General features: G+C 37.4%; 1 protein-coding gene across 7 annotated transcripts in view; it reads left to right on the top strand.

Annotated features, from left to right (window-relative positions):
* Positions 1 to 20306, top strand: part of inpp4b (inositol polyphosphate-4-phosphatase type II B) — a 193259-nt gene that overhangs the window by 46518 nt on the left and 126435 nt on the right. For 4 of the 7 annotated variants that reach the window (XM_073860299.1, XM_073860318.1, XM_073860294.1 and 1 more), the window contains exon 3: positions 18489 to 18568. Coding sequence is in view for 2 of the 7 variants with exons in the window: in XM_073860296.1 (XP_073716397.1) it covers positions 18489 to 18568 (80 nt within the window). In the remaining 5 variants the exon portion in view is untranslated. Of the gene's footprint in view, positions 1 to 204; positions 362 to 5623; positions 5891 to 9678; positions 9703 to 18488; positions 18569 to 20306 lie in introns of those variants that run through there. The other 3 variants (XM_073860307.1, XM_073860311.1, XM_073860314.1) reach the window with 3 other exon arrangements.

The raw sequence follows: 20306 nt of genomic DNA, 5'->3' as shown, positions 1-20306 counted from the left end.
GTTTGCCTCTTTAAGTTCAAAATTGAATTTAAATAGGCCACACCCCACCGGAATATTATTGTAAATCCTACTTCTCATGAGTTGAAAAGCAGCCAATTTTTTAATCCATGCGGCTGACCCTGTTGGAAGGAATAGAAAGTCAGGAGTTATGTTGAGGTGTGCAGCGTGCATGGACACGTTGTGGAATGACTCTGCTCTTCTTCCTGGCAATACCTATTACCCAGTACACGTTAACGCTGTGTTTTGTTGCATTATATGGGGATTTTTATTGACAAACCTGCTTTAGGAATAACACTGTAATGCAAAAGTCCACTGTTTTTTTGGGAAGTTGAAAACATTTGTCGCTTGGATGTTCAAACAGGTATGTGGCTGATGATTCTGCTTTATTGATTTTTTTACTAGGAAACTATTAGAAACCTTATGGTATTACTGCAAACTTAAACACATTACAGTAACGCTAATGTCTTTTACCTTGAAATTTGGGGTTAAATATAACTGAGTGTTTTTGTGCGATCTTTACATTTCAGATAAACATGAACTAACAACATTAGTCTGAGATGTTGTGTTAAAACGAATGTCAGTTCATGTTTGGTTGTAATGACATCAGGTTATAAAGGTTTGTGAATAGTGTTTCGTTCACACTTTTGTTGTCTGAGGTCAGGGATGTTTGTTAGTGTAGTCATTTCATTTCTTGCTATATGACTGTATGTGAAAGTTGCTTTTAGTTGAACTGTTTCTTTTGCTTAGTTGCCCGAGCAAAAATGCAAACAGAGCTAAGGTCATGGGTTGACAGGAAGAACACAAACCGCGTGTATATTTATATACTTAAAGCAATACTCCAGCCACATATCAAAATTACCCCATAATGTATTTACCCTCAAGCAAACGGAGATGCACATGTCCATCATCTTTCAGACGAACACATTTGGAGTTTTTTAATGGGAGAAAACAGGGATTAGTGAACAACTTTTGATTTTAAAGCAACACTAAAGAGTTTCTTTTTACCTTAAATTAACGTTTCCAAAACCGTTTCAGTCGTTCATCCACTCGAAATAGGGTGAGCGGCACTTTCACATTCGCTTTGCAGCCCTCTATCGGCCAAAACCGCACTAAAGAAATTTCCAACCGTCGGGTCGCGGTCCTGTAGTTCGAGTGAAAACTACAAAAACTTGCTTTACAGCATACCTACAATCCAGTCAGAGCCAGCTTTGCTGCAGTTGGCTAAATTATTTACGACAGTGGTAATGGACAATTCCGTTTCCAACCTGTAGGGGGAGCAAAGAGCAAAAACTCTTTAGTGTTGCTTTAAAGTCCAAAAAAGTTCATCCATCCTTCACAGAAGTAATCAACACATCTCCAAAGGGTTAATAAAGGTCTTTTGCAGGTAATCAATGCTATATTGTAAGAAAAATATTTTAAATCTTGGACTCACTGCGCAATGTATCCATGGCAATGGACACTCACTTCGCTAAAACTCTTTCGTAAATTGCGTTAGTCCAAGATAGCACGTTACCTTAATGTTGTCTTCAGATAACATGAAAATAATGGAGCAGCGGACCAAATTGGTTGCGAGGCCACTAGGGTTTCTTTCAGGCCGCTGACTGTATACACGTCTGTGCCGTTTAAATTTGGGTAAAATGTCAGATCGGACTCGGGACTAATTTTGCCTGGTTTTTCTTAAGTTGGTCTTTAAAAAAAAATAGTAATGCACGTCTGGTTTCCGTAAAAAGTGATTCGGGTCATTTCGGGTCAGGTATCTTTTTTTGGACCCGAGAAGACCTCTAGTGCAAAATGGTCCTTCAGCCTACAAGAAGCTAAGAAAGAAATGCTGTTTCAAGGAACCCAAAATGTTTCTTCTATGACTTCACTGTGAATTTTATTTTTATAAGTGTATATTTATATGGAATGATTGTTAAAAATAAACACGATAACGCCTGCTAAACATTTCGTTGAAAAATGTTTCTAAATCTGTCGTCAATAATATGAAAATGAGTTATGTTGTGTTGGCTATTGACTGCTATAGAAAAAACTCAAATAATGGACAGCAGCGTGTTTGTAAATCTACCAAATAGACAAACATACTATATCTGTAGCTATTAAATGAAACAGTTGAAGTCTGTGCTAGACTTCAGAAAAGAATTGGCTTTGGCAAAAAACATCATTATACCATCTGTATTTGCACAATAGTTGAGTGTGTCATGAATGGATTCGTATTGTAATGTAGATATGGCCTTTCAACTCAAGGTAGGAGTTGAACAGCCTTGAATTGAAATCATCGCGAGCCAAGAAATCACCTTAGAATGCTGTGGGAAATCTCTTTCAAAAGACTGCATTCATTACCAAGGTTTCATTTTTATGGCTTCAATTGAAATACCTTTTAATTAATTACGTGAAACGAATATGACGCTATGACAATAACGGCTGGTTTGAGTGCTTAGAATGGCTTTTTAACTTTAAATGTGGTGGACATGAAAGGTCAATTCTGAATCATTGTGTTTAGGTCACAATGGCCGCACTTACACCATTTTTTGGCACAAATTGGATTTGACCCAGGAATGTGTAAGCAGGAATAAAACGCAGAGATTCTGATATTGTCCAATCGGTTTCAGGCCTCATTTATATGTGGAAATAAATCAGATATGAATCGGATACACGCATTTATAATGTAAACTGACGGATAAAAATATTCACAATCAATATTTTATCAATATTTTTGGCTTAATTTATTGTAGAGCAAACTTTATTTTAAAGCTCACATAACACTGTGTTTCTGCTTATCCCATGTTAATCTTGAGTAGCTATAGAGTAGTATTACATCCTTCATATCTCCAAAGAGTTTTTAGTTTTTATAAAATTTATAAAACACAGATCAGCTGTACCAAATTATTTAGAATAAACCTGAGATCCTGGAGGTGTACCACGGGCGGAGCGACTCACAAGCAAGCACTACCCTATCTCATGACAAGTCGTGTTCACAAAATATTTGAATAAATTATTTTTTTATATTATAAATTAACGATTTTCCGCTGTTTTTTCGTGCCACTGCAGCACAAATTTCTATAAATGAAGAGTTTTGTTGCAAAACGAGATAACTCCGTTTTTAACATTTTTTACAAAACATGTTTATTATTATGTTATCATGTTATTATTTTGTTTTATGGTGCTACTTAGCTGTATTTTTTTAAGTTATGAAGGTTTAAATTAAAACAAACTAACTGCAGTTGAGTTTATATTAATTGGAATGCACAACCAAAAAACAAGATTTCTGAAAAATTTTAAAAAAGGGAGTTATCTTGTTTTGCAATGAAACTCTTTAAATAGTTTTTCGTGTCTGTGGCATGACTTTCTTTAACATGTCATTTTTATATTTTTTTTTTCATAGATTTTTTTCTATTTTTAAATCATTGTCGATTGGGGTAAGGGTAAGATTCGGGATTTGCGTTAGGATGTAATTTTATGCATTGGTTTCTAAATGTTTTTCTTCTGCTTTTAAAACTATTCGCGCTTGGAGTTGGGGTTATGCTGTGTAAACACCAAATGCGAAGCATCGCGTTGATCGCTCTAGATTATTTGCCGGATTTAACTTTGTGGCATGCAAATTTTTCTTGAGTTGAATTTTTTTAACTTGAGCGAAGGTGCGTTTGAGGCAAATAGTGCGCGTTTTCACAGCAATCGCACCCCCCAATTCACGTCATTCGCATCGCCCCGCGCGAGGACGCATCTGATCACGTCTTTGCATTGACTTTTATGTAATCTACACTCGCAAATCATTGAACTCGCCCCATTAGAGTTGGGGTTTGGGTTAGGATGTCATAGAAAGTGGTTCTAACCACAACCCCTAGCAACAATGGGAAAAGAAATAGGAAAAAACAATGAGAAAACAAAATATAAAATGTCACGATAAAGAAAGTCGTGCCACAGACACAAAAAACTATTTATAGTAATTTGCGCTGAGTGACACGAAAAAGACATTTGTGGCACGGAAAACAGCGGAAATTTGTGTCAATAACACGAATACATTAATCAAATATTTTGTGACTGTAACACAAATTTCTGTGACATTGGGTTGGCAAGCAAAACACACAAAACATTATCCCACGATCTCTGAATAACTTATGATTCACTACATGTTCATGTCGTTTGCATTATATGCACTTACCCAATGATTGCCAACAAAACAGACATTTGATGCAGTTTTACTTACCACATGCAACTTGTGACCCCATTGGGACCGACCCGTTTCAACGTAATCCAGCGTTAAACAAACACATGCACAAACACGCTGCTACCCCGGATAAACAAACTATACCCATTGTTTCCATTGGGTTCTTAGGTGTTGTTGATTTCGTGTCAGCCCCTGGTTGGTGTGTGCGTGCACTATTCCGGTTAAAGTGCCCATATAAGCACTGTCACTGTACTTCCTGCAGTGAAATTGCCCATGAAATAAAAACAGCAAGATTGTTACGTATGAATCTTTCATGTTCGAAAAAAACTCGTATAAACTCTGACAAAGTGCATTCGGTACAGAATTACTCTGTCAAACGTTCAACGGCTTTTTCGACGCTATGTTTAGCATGATTAATCCAACTCTTAAACAGTGTTAATAAGTCAGAATGCGTTAAATAGCTAAAGTTCCTCTGTAATACAGTCGTATGCAAAAGTTTGTGCACCCCGGACAATTTCCATGATTTTCATTTATAAATATTTGGGTGTTTGGATCATCAATGTAATTTTGATCTATCAACTAACTGAAGGACACGGAAATATTTCAGAAGTGAAATTAGGTTTATTGGATTAACAGAAAATGTGCAACAATCATCAAAACAAAATTATTTGGAGGTGATTTGAAGCGGGCCGTCCATGCTCGGCAGCCATCAAACCTACAGTAACTGAACTGGAGATACGGAGGAAAGTTTGGGGGTGTGGCCAAACTTGTATGACTGTATAGTGAAACTTGTATTGGCATTTTGGCTTAAACTATTTAAATGACAAAGTCAAAAATTGTCACCAAAAAAACATTTAGCTTCAAATTTATTAATATCAACAGGTTTGTGTGAGGTTTAGGGGTTGGATTTAAACAAATATCATCTCCATAAAACAATATTGTGTATGTGGGATGTCTAGCCTACATGTCTGCACTAATGTAGTAGACCGTCATCTTTGTGTGTGTGTGTGTGTGTGTGTGTGTGTGTGTGTGTGTGTTTGTGTGTGTGGATTAACTTTAATCCCATAAAACCGTAATTCCTCCAACTGTAGGGCAAAGCAGAGAAAACACACATTTCACTTATATGGACCACACATGCTTCTTACACACTTATACACAACCTGTATATGTTTGTGTTTTTGTGTATATTGTCAATTTAAGTAGCCATAACCATTGACTTCAGTTACTAGTTACTGTTTAACTCTTCAGCTTTCAGTGTGAGAAATTATCTCTCTGTTTTACCACTTCTGCTGTCTGTGTCTCTCTCTCTCTCTCTCTCTCTCTCTCTCTCTCTCTCTCTCTCTCTCTCTCTCTCTCTCTCTCTCTGTGTTCCTTCCTTAATCTCTGTATTACACGCCTCCCCAGCTTTTGCCCTCCCCTTTCTTTCTACCTCTCGCTCTCTCTCTCTCTCTCTCTCTCTCTGGCGTTGACTCAGGTCTGCAGAGGTTTATTCAGTCAGGTTGTGTTGTCGCTCCTGCATGCTGCACCCTCCGCCGGCGCACGCTTGTGTGTGTGTGTGTGTGAAGGTTTGCTCGCCCCGGCTGGTATGAACAGACGAGTGGGAGACTGCACATGCTCCAGACCGGCGCTTGTTAGCAGGGGGTGTGGAGAGCCCCTCGCTCATCTGCCCCGTCACACGGCACCGCTCCGACACTTCCTCTCTGGATCCGTCAGTGCTGTTCTCAAGTGAGTCTCCAGGATGTCAACATGTGATGAGGAGGCTTATGTGTGTGTGTGTGTGTGTGTGTAGGTGCGGACGCAAGGGTTTCTGATTGCTCGAGACGCAGACGTGACTCAAACTTACGGGTTGGAAATGACTGTTGTGATCAGGGTGGAAATACGTGGGATTTGGAGTGTCAGATGTGCTGTCGTTGAAGAGCCACATGTGTTTTGCGTGTGTGTGTTTACTTACATATAGTTGGCGACAAATTGTCCAACAGAAGTGAGCTCATTCCTGCAGGGACATACAGCATTGAGAAAATGATTGTGTATGTTTTTGAAGTGTATGTATGCAGAAGGTTTTCTGTTTGGGTTTGTCTGTAGAGACCATAGTTAGCTACTGTATATTAAAATAATAGATGTCTATGGCATGTCCTTGTTTAGGTAGCTAAGTAAATGTATGTGAATGATTAATAGCGTTGTGCCTTGAGCGTGCACACGCTTCATCCGTTGTCAAATAGGGGGACACAAGCAGAAATTTGTTTTTGATCCTCGGCCTGTCAGAAAAAGAGAATTTATCATAATTCATGAATGTCATTGATCTCGCTCGTGTTAAATGTTTACTTTCTGATGTTTGTTTTTGGTTGATATTCCTCAGATGCTGTGGTTAGTAATGAACCACTGTATTTGCGGACTCCATTCAGACTTTGTTTTTGGTGATATCTTCAGCATTAAGGCCGAAGTACACGAGGGTCCGCGTGATACAATTTTCGTCATCATCAGAGTGTGTGCGTACTGTACGTGCACCTTTGGATTTTGTGTACATTGTACGCGTAGGTCGCTCATGCGTTGAACATCTGTGTCAATTAACCAATACTTTGCAAGACTGTAGGTTCGAATGTGTGTGTGTGTGTGCAGACTATACTCCATGCAGACTGTACTCTGGGCTTAAGTCTGCTATTTGAATTGGTTTTTGAAACTTTTCTACTTTAAATGTGCAAATAAAGGTGACGTTTTTCAGCGTTTAAAGGTGGAGTGTAAATTTTAGCACAATCTAGGGGTGAGGTTGCAAATTGCAACCAACGGTTTAGTCCACTGCTCACCCCTCGATTTTAAAAACACATAGAGAAGCTACGGTAGCCGCCACCGGACAAACATGTCATTGTCTTAGTAAAAAAAATTGTCCGTTAAGAGCTTCTGTAGAAAAATGGCGGCACAAAATGGCAAGTTCCATGTAAGAGGTGTATGTAGATAAAAAGGTCTCGTTCTAAGGTAATGGTTCATTATGAAAGGTCTTTATACACCCCTGATAATATAGTTTTGTATATTATTTTACATTTCAGTCGCAACATGATCTCACAAAGTTCCGTGGGATAGTCACGGACTTTTTTGCTCATTTTTCCATGGCGTTCTCACGGATCTCCGCATATTTCCATGGTCCTGCCACAGACTTTCTTTTCCGTGGCATTCTCAAAGATTGGTTACTCAACTGCTTTTTCCTATTTTCAAACCATTGTCGCTTCGGTTTAGGGTTAGATTTGGTGTTTGCGTTAGTATTTCACTTTAAGTATTTGTTTATAATAGTGATGCACCGATGTATAGGCTGCCGATATTTATAGGCCGATTTTTGATGAATTTGAAACCATCAGCATATCGGCAATAGCACGAGAAAGGCCGATACCGATTGTTTATTAATTAACTGCATCAAGAAATCCATTATATGTAAAAAATGAGTTAATGTTGTTAATAAAATAAATGCTGCATAGCAAAAAACACATTTGAAGATTGTCATGCTGTCTTATTATATTTGTTTTAGCTTAATTTGTGCCTCTTATTATGTTGGCCAGTTGAATGTTAATTAGATCCAATCCATGTTCAGTAAAAATAATTTGATGCAGAAATAAACTAGCTAATAGACCAACTGTATAGTGTTTAATATCGGTATCGGCATCGGCCAGAAGTTGTCTGTTTAAATCGGTATCGGTATCAGCCCAAAAAAATCTTATCGGTGCATCCCTAGTTTATACTATTTTTTCTGATGCATTCTTTTATATTTTCTAAACTTTAATCAATTGTCACCTGGTGAATGGGTTAGAGTTGGGTTTGGGTAGGGATGTCATTTTATGTAAATCTAACCCTAAACCGAAGCGACAATGGTAAGAAAATAGGACAAAACAGTTGAGTAAACAATCCGTGAGAATGCCACGGAAAATAAAGTCCGTGGCAGGACCACGGAAATATGCGGAGATGCGTGAGAATGCCACGGAAAAATTAGCAAAAAATTCTGTGACTATGCCACGGAAATTCGTGAGATCAGGTTGTCTGTCAAGAGATCCTATTATTACACACCATACCTTTAAATGAATTTTCCTTTCAAAGATTATTTTGCATTTAAACGTGCCTTAGAATGTAAAACTGTATTTATTTAGGCATAGATGTATAATAAGAATTCTTTACAAGGTAATGACGTATCATGAGCCTCAAACACGATTGTTTCCTCCTTATTTAAACCTCGTGCATGCAAAACACTGCTGGAAAACAGGCCAATCTCAACATAACATCGTGACGTAACAGTTGAGATGTACACTCCCAACATTAAATTACACATTACATTAAGTAAAATGTTGTTACAATGCTAAAAGCAAAGTTGTAACTGCTAAGTTAGCGCTACATGCTAATTAATGCTATATGCTAGCGTTTAGTTAAGTTCTACTATTGACGTTACAGTTACAGGTCCATACTAAAAAAGAAAAAAACTCAGAAACGTCCGTTAACAATCTCCAAATAATTGATTATTCCTCAAATTCTGTATCTTCATCTGATACAGACTCAAACATAAGATCTGTTTACGCACACAGAGAGCTACTGAAGGAGCTGCTCTGAGAAACAGCCAATCAGAGCAGAGCTCAACATTATTATTCATGACCCTTTTAAATAAGGTAATAATAGACCTTTTCATTTTAAAAGCAAATCCTAGGGTTGTAAATGGACATGTAAAACTTTTTTGCACTTAGTAAACGCACATACCTTCTATGTAGATATTAAAAAAACAATTTCACAGATTATTTCATTGTTGCATTCTTTGGCACCTTTAACTAGATGTAAACAATTTGTACTTCTGTAAAAAAGTTCAAGCTCAAGTTGCTGGCTCAACCGATGACATTACTTTGGGGGTGGGACTAATGGTAAACAGGGATTTGTTTTGGAGACCTGTTTGAAAACAACAACTCTGTGTCCTCTAGAGGCCCAGCGATATTTATTATTTTTAATTGTCCATACTGGAAGTATTGTTCAGTTAGCCATGTTGACTCAGCAGGCTCAGCAGCATTCTTCTAACTGTTGCCCTACATGACTGCGGTTGAACTGAAAGATAAACTGAAAGATAACATACTGTAAATGTAAACAGTTTATGCTAATGCATGCTGTACTGTAGAGCCGCTGCATTGCATACTGAACCATTGTGTTTGTATGTGGGTGCGTGCTTGCCCATGCACATTTGTTTAATATTTGCATCTACTGTATGCATTTTATCCCTTGACTTGACTTAAACCCATAACCTACACAATGATCTACCAAGACAAAGGGTGCAGATGAATGGCACAACAAAACCAAATGATATATAGTTGTCGACTTAAGTGTTGTTTGAATATACTGTGCGTACATTTTTTTTTCATGTGTGTGTGGGGTGGGTGTTATCTTGCAAAAGCAACAGCGCGGCTGATAAATTAGCAAGACTAAGGAAGGAAGTAGAGGAGGTCAGAACACAAGCTGGCCTTTAAAGATCGAAAATTCCTCCACCAACAGTTGGAAAGGCTGCGTGAGTCATCCCGAGACTGTTGGTGAGTTGATGTCTGGCCCTTCATGAGTTTGCCCGAGGTGCCATAGGACGGAAAGAAACGAGGAAGAAAGCTGCACGGTGACGAAAAATGAGTACGCCGCAGGTGGTTAAGCATCGGGAAGTCCCACCTTTGCGAGTGTGCGACTGTATGAAACCGATTTAGCCGCGATAAACGCACAATTCACAGTATGTATTGTTTGTGACGTATGGAGCATTTGAAGAAAACATGACAAGCATACCGTATGTACAGCGAAGTGCTTAAGGGGTAAATTTCAAGTATTTGTACAATAGCTTTCGTAGAGTACATTTGTACAGTAGAGTTCACCAGCTTGTTGTTTTTGCAAAGTTTTAATGATCATCCATATTTATGCATATTTATGCTATCATTTATGCATTTAGACGCTTTTATCCGAAACGACTTGTGCATTACAAGCTAGACATTTGTATCAGTATGTGTGTTGCCTGGGTTTGAACTCATGACCTGTTGCTAATGCAATGCTCTTAATGCAATGCACTACCACTGAGCTATGCAGGAGCACACTTAGATTTCATTTTATTTTCCATCAGTTTCCTGCTGTTGCTAACACTTCACACTTTAGCTTATACATTTATACAAGTTTTCTGGTTGTTTTCTAATAAACAGACTAAGAAATAATTATATACTGTATGGTCACTATACCACTGCAAAACAAAATGTAATGGTGGTGTTTACTGACTTTTGCACGGTATTGTATACAGTATATGGTTGTGATTATTAAGAAAATAAATACTGTTGGAACTACACAAGTTTGTGTGAAAGACAATATCAAATTCAGTTTTAATTGAAAACCCTTAAAAAAAAAGATAAAAGTACTTTTTGCTAGGGTGATATTACGCCATTTTAAACTTTGAAGGGCACCTATACGGCCTTTTTATAAGTCTCATGTGTGCCCAGAATGTTTCTGAGAAGTTTCAGCTCAAAATACCCCACAGATTATTTATTATAGCATGTCCAAAATGCCCCTATGTGGGTGGGAGGAAAAACGCGCTGTTTTAATGTCTGTACCTTTAAATGCAAATGAGCTACAGCTCCTCGCTTCCTTACAAACAGACAGTGAGCACTTTTAGTTAAAAATAGGTCTGATTAATACAGTCTGAGACAATAGTATCCAGTGGACAAAGTACAACTCGCTTATGGTAATGCAGGACTGTTACTGGGCGGGGCTTCATCAATGTGACATCACATTGATAAGGGAATCAAAATGGCATGTGTAATGAGACTGCTTTGGTTTAATGGGCAGGGTTCCCACGGGTCCTTGAAATCCTTGGAAGTTTGTGAATCTGGGGGGAAATTCAAGGCCCTGGGAAGTTGAAAATATACATACATAGATACAGGTCATTGAAAGTGCTTGAATCTAATTTATGCAAGAAGTTTTCTGGAAAAAAATCCATATTATTCCTTGTGTAGTGTAGGATAATATCATAAAAATTCTAGACTTATTTAGCACACGTGCTATACTGTTCGCTTCAAATGCTTATATCTTCTGTATGCGAATGTTGATTCATACCAAAATGCCTTTTTGCATAGTAAAAACATCTTGGGTTACGTATGTAACTGTTGTTCCCTGAGAAGGGAACGAGATGCTTCGTCTCCCTTGCCATACTTCCTGCGTCCCTGTAACGCCGTCTTTGGCAATATTTCAGATAGTGATATACTTCCTGGCTCTCGTGTCACCCTGTCTTTGTCGTTGGGCCTCACCATTGGTTGAGTTTGATGTGCACATTCAGACGCACTTACCCCTGTAGGCGCCCCCAAAGTGTCACTGCAGTGACGCAGCGCGAGTTCCCTCGAAAGGGAAATGTAACAATGTATCTTAAAAGGTAACACGATGTAACCTTGCTCTCACTTGAAATGTGTTTAGTCCTTGAACTTGAGGGTATTGGACCTGGAAAGTCATTGAAAGGTCCTTGAATTTAAACTAAGGTGTAGGAGCCCTAAATGTGGATTAAAACATTGTAGGGTGGTTCATTGTAGGGTGGTTATGTTCACACACTGCCAACACACATTTATGTCCAAACACCTTGTAAAAGTGGATTTTGCATAATAGGTGACCTTTAAAACCAAGTTTTTTGTCATAACAGATATTATTTCAATGTTTCAGGAACCTGCAACCAATGAGATTGAATAAAACAAACCAATGCTGGGTTAAAAATGACTCAAGGTTTGGTTGTTGTTATGCAACCATGGGTTATAATAACCCAGCAGTTAGGTTCCAGTTTTTCTTACTCGTTTTGAAGCATTTCTCAAATCATTCGCAAATTATTTGCAAAATAATTTAAATGTAATTTAAAGCATGCTACAATCTTGCATTAGTTTGCATAAACTAATTCCTAAATGTTTGGAGGTGTAAGACTACTCAACAGAAAGCAGTATAATGCATTTTGATGAAAATTACATAAGCAATTGAAATCGTAGCAAACAGCAGACAATTGTACATAATCAACTGCATGATTGTACCAAAGCATTTGCAATTTGTCCAAAACAATGAGGATTTGCTTGATGATGTAGAGGTTGAACAAAGTGTTTTAAACAAATGAATTTCTGATCAAAGCGACTGAGAACAACTGTAAAACAACCTAGCATTGGGTCAATTTTAACCCAGCAGGTGTTCTGTCCAATATATGCCCAGCATGGGGATATATAGCATGAATAAACTTGATGATATCATTGATCAGGAAAATCCGGTTTACAGGAAAGTGCTGTACTGGTGTGTTTTGCCCTCTTTTACCCTGTGTGTCAAGTATTTGTATTGAGTGGAGTATTTTTAGTGAGAATGCAAAGCATTTATGCAATATGGGTGATGTATCTGTGGATTGCTTTTGACAAATTTGACATTTATTTGCACGCCTTTATCCAAACTGACTTACGGTGCATTCAGTTCTGTGTGTTCCTTCGGAATCAAACCCATGACATTTGCGCTAGTAAGGCAACGCTTTTCCAACTGAGCTACAGAGACCGAATCCTTTGTAGATGACGTGCAAAATACTTTCAGACCAATTACAGAGTATTTGTAGTGTCACGTTGACTCACAGCAATTCTGCTCAGTCTTCTGTCAATACTGGAAATTGGCCTGCAACCTTTTCAAGACATGCGAGATCAATAAATCACCATTATTTCTATGAAATAACCTCCCATATAGCAGATAGCGACCTTCTCCCGTGATGATGCTAAGCCGTGCACGGAAATAAACAGAGTCGCGCTTCCGATTACCAAAACAGTACAAAATATTCCCAGATATTTCATCATGTGAAGCACAACTGTGCGACAGATCTCCTTGTTTCATCCGTGACTCATCTTTGACAGCAGCAGTCTGGATAAACCTCGCATGTCAACCGATACGAGTAAATAATTTCATAGCATACATAACGGAAAGAACAATTTGAGATTTTTAGCTTGTTGTCCGTGTTGCTTTCCAGGTATTTGTTTACGGATAAAGTGCTTTGGAGAGGACAATCATAGGATATTATAGCTCATTTCATACGTCAGGCATTCGTACATGACCACAAGTTTCAAAAGAATTGGAACGCTAAGTTCAGCAAACCTCCACCCAGCTCTTGTGTGTTGGTTTAGAGATTAAAGGGAGTCCCCCCAGTGTTGCTTTGTTACTGGTTTCAATAGTAGGTTAAAATAGTCCAGTTAGTTAGACATCTACACTCTAAAAAATGTTGGGTTATTTTATTATTTCAACCCAGCATTGGGTCAAAAAGGGACGAGTAATTTAACCTATGCAGGGTTGTTTTAACTCATCCTTGGGTCAAACGTAAACATTTTCTGGGTTAATTTAACAAAACGGCTGGGTTTGTCCTTTTTTGATTGAAAATAACCCAGCATTTGAGTGCACCTGCTGCTATGCCATAACTACACCAATTTGATCCAGCAATAGCGGTGAATTTAGATAAATGGGCCTGCCAATGGTATTGGTAAAAGTATGCCAATAAAGTATTACAGAGCTACTTGGGTGAGTTTTTACACCATCAGTAAAAAATGATCCCAAGCTGTCACTAGGGCAGTACCTTTTAAAGAGCAACTATGGATTCACGATTTTACATTTCCTTTGTTGCGTAAGTGTGTATTAGTATATGCAAAAGGTACATACCTCAAAGTTAACGATTGACGCGAGTTGTCATCTCCAACGTAAATCTCTTTTCTTGTACTACAACAAACACACAGATTGTAGGCAACAGTTTACTTTCTGGGCTTGTTGACGTGAACACGGCGGTCATTATCATAATTCCTCCCGCTTCGGCCTGTAAATTCGTCATTCAGATACACTCAATTTGCCGGCTTTAGCTAGCTTGTAGTCTCGATATATATATATATATATTTATAAAACGGTTAGTTCCAATCCTTGATTCTGATTGGTCAATAGGTGTGCTTTATTCACAATAAAACACTGCTATGACCGCTTCACCCAACGGTTCTATTTAATATCACTGCGCCCTTAGCAACACCCTTAGCAACACATAAACATATAATGAGACAAAGTCTGAGAACAGTTTGTTGTTTTTATTTGAGCTTTCATGTTGTTGTTCGCAGTCAGGGACTATTTTTTCTAGCGGAAGGAATGCTTTTATTGATTTAACTTCATGAAAGTTGCACTAATATTTTTTTTACTTTAATATTGTGTGGTAACCGTTTTATAAAAGCAATAAGGTACTCGAGGCAAGTACTGTATCGTGAATAAGTAACGGCTGAAGGGCGTTGTTAGGCACGACGCGAAGCCTCTCGTACCTTATTGCTTACATATATATATATATATATATATATATATATATATATATATATATATATATATATATATATATATATATATATATATATATATATATATATATATATATATATATATATATATATATATATATTTATTTATTTATTTATATATATATTAGGGCTGTGAAATTAACAAAAAATAACGCGTTAAAAAAAATAACGCAGATTAATCCATTCCGTATTGACCTTTGAACCTGGATACATTCTAGCCACCATTTGACTGTAAAATTAAGGAGGTAGACGAGAATGCGCTGGCGGTGACTGGATCATTGACTGGAACATTTACTTATAAAAAAACGGCCTGATGGAAGTGATGATAAAAATAAAGTATGCACCTCCTGCAGCACAGAATTTGCATATCATAGAGTTCGTCCACTCTAAAGTACCACATCATACAAAGCACATGGAGTGAAGTTCTCCGTCGTTACACGGAATTGCAAAATTATTAAATTCACTTTTCATAAAGACGACGTGTATTCAGCTTTTTAAGTGGGATGTGATCAAAGCCTGGAGTGGGAAAAATCACGTTCCTCTCTCCACTGTAAGTGTTCTGTATTCACTACGCACCGGATCCACTCCGGGTTTTCTGGCTGTAGCGCGTAATTTGAGGTAAAACTTTATTTCAGCTAGCATGGAAATACTTATAATGCAGGAAGGCTCCGATGTTTTGGAGATCGATAAAGGTGTAAATGACCAATGGAGATTGACTTGGCTTAGCGGAATGATGAAGATTGGGATCAGAAAACCAAACAGCCAATTAACATGTGTCTTTGCACAGTATAGGTGTCCTGTATTTTGTGGGTAAATGATTTCTCTCGTGCGTGATTACTCGCGTCGCGTTTTGGCTGCTACGTTGATCTAACCAGTGGCTGATAAAACGGGTTTGTTAAACTAGTGAGTACACTTCATGTGGCGCCACAAGAACCAAGAAGCAGATGATGACATCCAAATCCCGTGAGAGCAGTTCGAGAAATCATAACAGAAGACTGCTTCCTAAATGCTCTCGCGGTACTTTGATGTCATCCAATTGCACAAAAAAGCCCTGCAATTGATATTGCACTGTTAAACTTTTCGTAAATAATCTTCCTGAAGCACTTTATTTCCTTAGCATATTACTTTAGGTCATTTTTGTTGATTGTTATGGCCATTATTTGAACAGTGAAAATACTGTTATAATAAAAGAGTTTTTTAGCTTTGATGTAACTAATGCTGATTATTCACTGATTTATTTAAAAAGAAATATTTAATACTTTCACAGCAAAAATTATGTAGGCTATTAATTTAGATTAATTAATCACAGAGTATGTAATTAATTAGATTAAAAATTTTAATCGATTCACAGCCCTAATATATATATATATATATATATATATATATATATATATATATATATATATATATATATATATATATATATATATATATATATATATATATATATATATATATATATATATAGCTTAAATTGAGTAAAGAGCATTTTTTATAACTTACCAGATTGTCCGACCTCCTCACTCACTTTGTTCCAAGCAAGATTTCTTTTTTTTCCTGTTTCTATAAAAGTAAAAAGATGTGCCGTGTGTCCACATACAGCGACAATGATTTTGTCCTCCATTGTTGTTTCGTATTTCTGCCTCAGCTTGCTACGTCGTAATCACGTCAGTACTAAAGCAAGCTCCTGATTGGTTAAAACAACACGAATATCCACCAAAGTTCAGATTTTTCAAGTTGCGCAATTTGCGCGAATCACGCGTTACGCACATCAAAATTGCCCAAAATGCTCAATTCGTGCCATGTCACTTATCATGTGAATTGCGCCGCAGGATGTCTATCGCGTCTTTGCATTGACTTAACATGTAAATCACTCACGCTTAACGCTTCATTCGCGTCTGGTGTGAACACACCATTATATGTGTACATTTGGTACCACTATGTACCTTGGAGGTACCGGAAGTGCACATTAAATAGCGTGAGCTTAGTCAGATAGCATCTACTTAAAAATGCAAAATATACGTTAGCAGCCAATGTTAATCGTTAATGATTTGGGACAAATGTGATGTTATTTAATGTTCGCTCTGTGGCGAATCACGCTTTACCCGCGTCAAAATCGCGCAAAATGCTCAATTCGTGCCATGTCATTTGCGTGAAATGCGCTGCAGGATGTCTATCGCGCTTTTGCATTCACTGTAAAAAATGTCTGTAGAAATTACAGTATTAATGGGTATTACTGGCAACTAGCTGACAGTAACTTACTGTAGATTTTACATTTATGTTATATACTGGCAACTGTTTGTTCAAAGTTAAAGGAACATGAAACATTTTCAGTCTTTATCTTCTACAGTAAGTTACTGGCAACCAGCTGCATAATTACAGCTAATTTTTTACACTGTTGACTTAACATGTAAATCACTTGCGCTCAACGCTTCATTCGCATCTGGTGTGAACGCACCATTATATGTATGTTGCGCCATATATACAGTGTATATGGCGCAACAGGAATTTGAGCAACTTCCTGTGTCAAAGTTGGGCACCCCGGACAGGCGCCACCTGTCGGCGCTGGGGTGTGTATACTCATAGAAAACAATGTGTTTTTTTTTTAGAACGGCGCGGTCCGATGTGCGACCCCCTTTTAGGTATGCTTTTCAAAAGGTACCGCCTCAGTGATAGCTAGGGATTTTTTTTTGACCATTTCAGGAAAGTCAACCTGCAGTATTAATGGCTTATTTAAAGGTGTCTGTATATGAACGTGTGTTGGGAGAAAGTATTTGAACATTTTCAACATGTTTTTGGCTATATATAATTTTGGATGTAGTGCTTTCAGCTAGCTCTCCTTGGTCTGTTTCACACATCTTATCCTTGGGTAAAATTGCTGAGAAAATGTGAAGCAAGCATTTACTGTAACATTAATTTTAGAGAAAATGTCAAGGGATGAGTATGTGTGTGTGTGTGTTTAATTACTAATTGGAGCCGTGTAGAGGGCCGCATGTCCTTGGTATGACCGTATTTCTCTACTGAACAAAACCAGTACAAGCTCTGAATGCATCCAGTCCATTTATTTCTCTGCGTCTCTATTTTCTCATTATACTCTCGACAATGCCAAACCGCAGCTCTATCTATTTACCTATCTATTTGTCTGTCAATCTCTCTGTTTCCCTTTCTCTTCAACTCTTTTCCTCTTTCACCTCCATACACATTTGTGTGTGTGTGTGTGTTTATTGATGGCCCTTACTGGTACTTCTCAATGACTTTATGCATGCTCACACAAGCGTGAATTCACACACAGTAGCAGGTTTCCAGGTTGTCAAGATGGGGTGTGCTAGGAATGACAATGTCTTTCTGAAAGCATCCGCTGGTGTCACGTTATTTCACAGCGTTTTAGACGGGTGCGAGCCAAACAAACACAGTCATCACGTGACCTCAAAGAGCTTCAAGGTTATGGTTTTCAGTAAAATCTCACCGCCACTAAGGGAACGTTGACCAGACGATCGCTGTCTGTAACCGCAGTGCTTTTTTATGAATCATTAACACTATGTTTTTCTTTTTATACAAAAATATCTGTTTCAGCTGCGTTTTACAACTTACAACAATCGTAATTTCAACCAATTTTATTCATATTAAGAGACACTGGCATTTACGACACTTTTGAGTACACCTACATATTCACTATGAAGGCGGCACTTAATTTAAAACATTCCTGTTTAATTGGAACATAAACCGGATAAACTATTTCTCCAGCAGGTCATATAGTTTGTTTTACACTTTAAGTGTGCATGTATTTTACAGTAGCTTTGAAGGCTTTAAACATTTTATCACATACAGCCTCTTAAACTTTAATGACAAGCGTATGTTATAGACCCTCGGGGGTGCATGTTTAAGCAGGTGCAAGTTCACATCTAGTGCCTCGTGGTTAACTCATGGCAATGTTTTCGTGGCCGATTCATAACCAGGTTCTGTCTTTTGCTTGTCCTCAACAGAGCAGTTTCTTGGGAAGTACCAGCTTCTCATTGGCCGATCTCTTCCAGTCCAGAGATCAGCAGCTTTCTCTCAACTTAAGGTGAGTTAAAATGCATTCTGGGATGTGTGCAATGCTGACTGAACTTTATTTGGCACGCTTTTTGTTCATGTGAACTCTCTGGAGGAAAATCAAAGGGATGAAGAATAAACAGCTGATCAAACAAAACTGTGATTTCTGCGGAAAGCCGGCGTCTGTTTCTGTATTTGTCACGTGTTATGTTGCCATACAGATCCACTCGAGTGTCTTCATTGCACTTAAGTGGTGGTATGAGGATATTTACTGTGTGATGATGGATGAGATGTGTCCATCGATAGAGATTTTGCTTGGTACATACAGTATATTTGCTGTTCGACTGTTTTGCTTCATTTACATGTTTTGTGATACTTTTACTGGTTATTGTCTGGGACACAATCTAGACTAGTTTAAAAACCAGCAAATGGTAATTTTGCGTTCATGATGTTTAATAGCCGTCCAAACACAACCCAGATGTCTAGACTAAAACAAGGCAAAATTTGGGCTATTACTGAAAATTTAATACATGTCAAAAATCAAATCAAATAAATAATATGATGCACTGATGTTTCTTTACATTTTCATATACACAAGCTCAAATTTATTGCATTTTCCTTTTCTCTTTTTGATTGACAGAATATATATCGGCCACAAGCTGTTTTTAAACTATCGGACGATAGTGTGAAACTTTGCTTTTATAATTAGCTTTTTCCGATACCGATTATTGTCCGATATATATCGGTGCATCTCTATCCTTGACTATGCTTACATGATGCTACACTGAAAAAAATCTCCAGTTGCACATGATTGAATTAAGTTTTCTTAACCTGTTAGCCCTCATTCCATTTTCCGAACCCCCCCACAAAAACTGTCATAGCCAAACTAAAATAGATACAGTTTATGAAGTCTTTGCACTAAAAGCATAAGTTTGGTCTCATTTGAAAGCAGACACTTGGAAGTTTATTAAGAGGTGAACATTAGTTACTTTCATAATGAAAAAAGTTGTTATAGAGAGCTTAAATTATTCTTTTTTATAAACTCCACCAAACATGTATGAAATATTGTTATGAAAATCTAAATGAAATTGGCCTTGGAGCAATCTAGAAATGCTCTGCAGTTAAAGCCACAGGTCTGACCATGTTCTGTTTTAAATCTGAAGATGATACCTCTAAAACTCTGTATTTTATGAAATGTTTTTTAGACCCATGTCATGTAAATTTATTTGGAGAAAACAGCAAAAATGCTAAGCTAATGTTTGTTTATTTATATCTCGCAACATCCTTTCAGTTTATTGTCCTATTGCTCCGTGTTTTAAACAGACTCATTAAATAAGCATCCGGATGAGTCATTAACAACTTTTAATCCGGGATATGGCTGTCTAAATGTTTATTTTATTATTATAAACAATATAATAATTGCTCATAATTTCTATTTAGTGTTTTATTTCCTCCTTTTGTCTCAATTCACTTTCTTTTTATTAAAGTCCTTCCTTACAAAAAGAAACTTACCTTAAAGAAGCTTTACCAGTCAAAATTATTCCTAGAAACACATATCTCATATCTCCAGACAGCAGATGTTTATAGAACAGCTAGTACGTTAGCTTAGCATACCATCAAAACACTACAAATAAAAGCATTTATAATAAAACTCACATTATAACATCAAAAGTCGAGTGCTTAAACAATCATGCGTGATCTGATGTGGCTTTGGATCATAAAATAAGACCGAAAATAAACAATTTTATGTTATTTATGCTGTTAGCTTA

Source organism: Misgurnus anguillicaudatus, chromosome 3 (assembly GCF_027580225.2).
Source record: "Misgurnus anguillicaudatus chromosome 3, ASM2758022v2, whole genome shotgun sequence".
Classification (NCBI taxonomy): Eukaryota; Metazoa; Chordata; class Actinopteri; order Cypriniformes; family Cobitidae; genus Misgurnus; species Misgurnus anguillicaudatus.
Note: the sequence above shows the minus strand (reverse complement) of the source record. Positions and strands in the feature narration are given on the sequence as shown.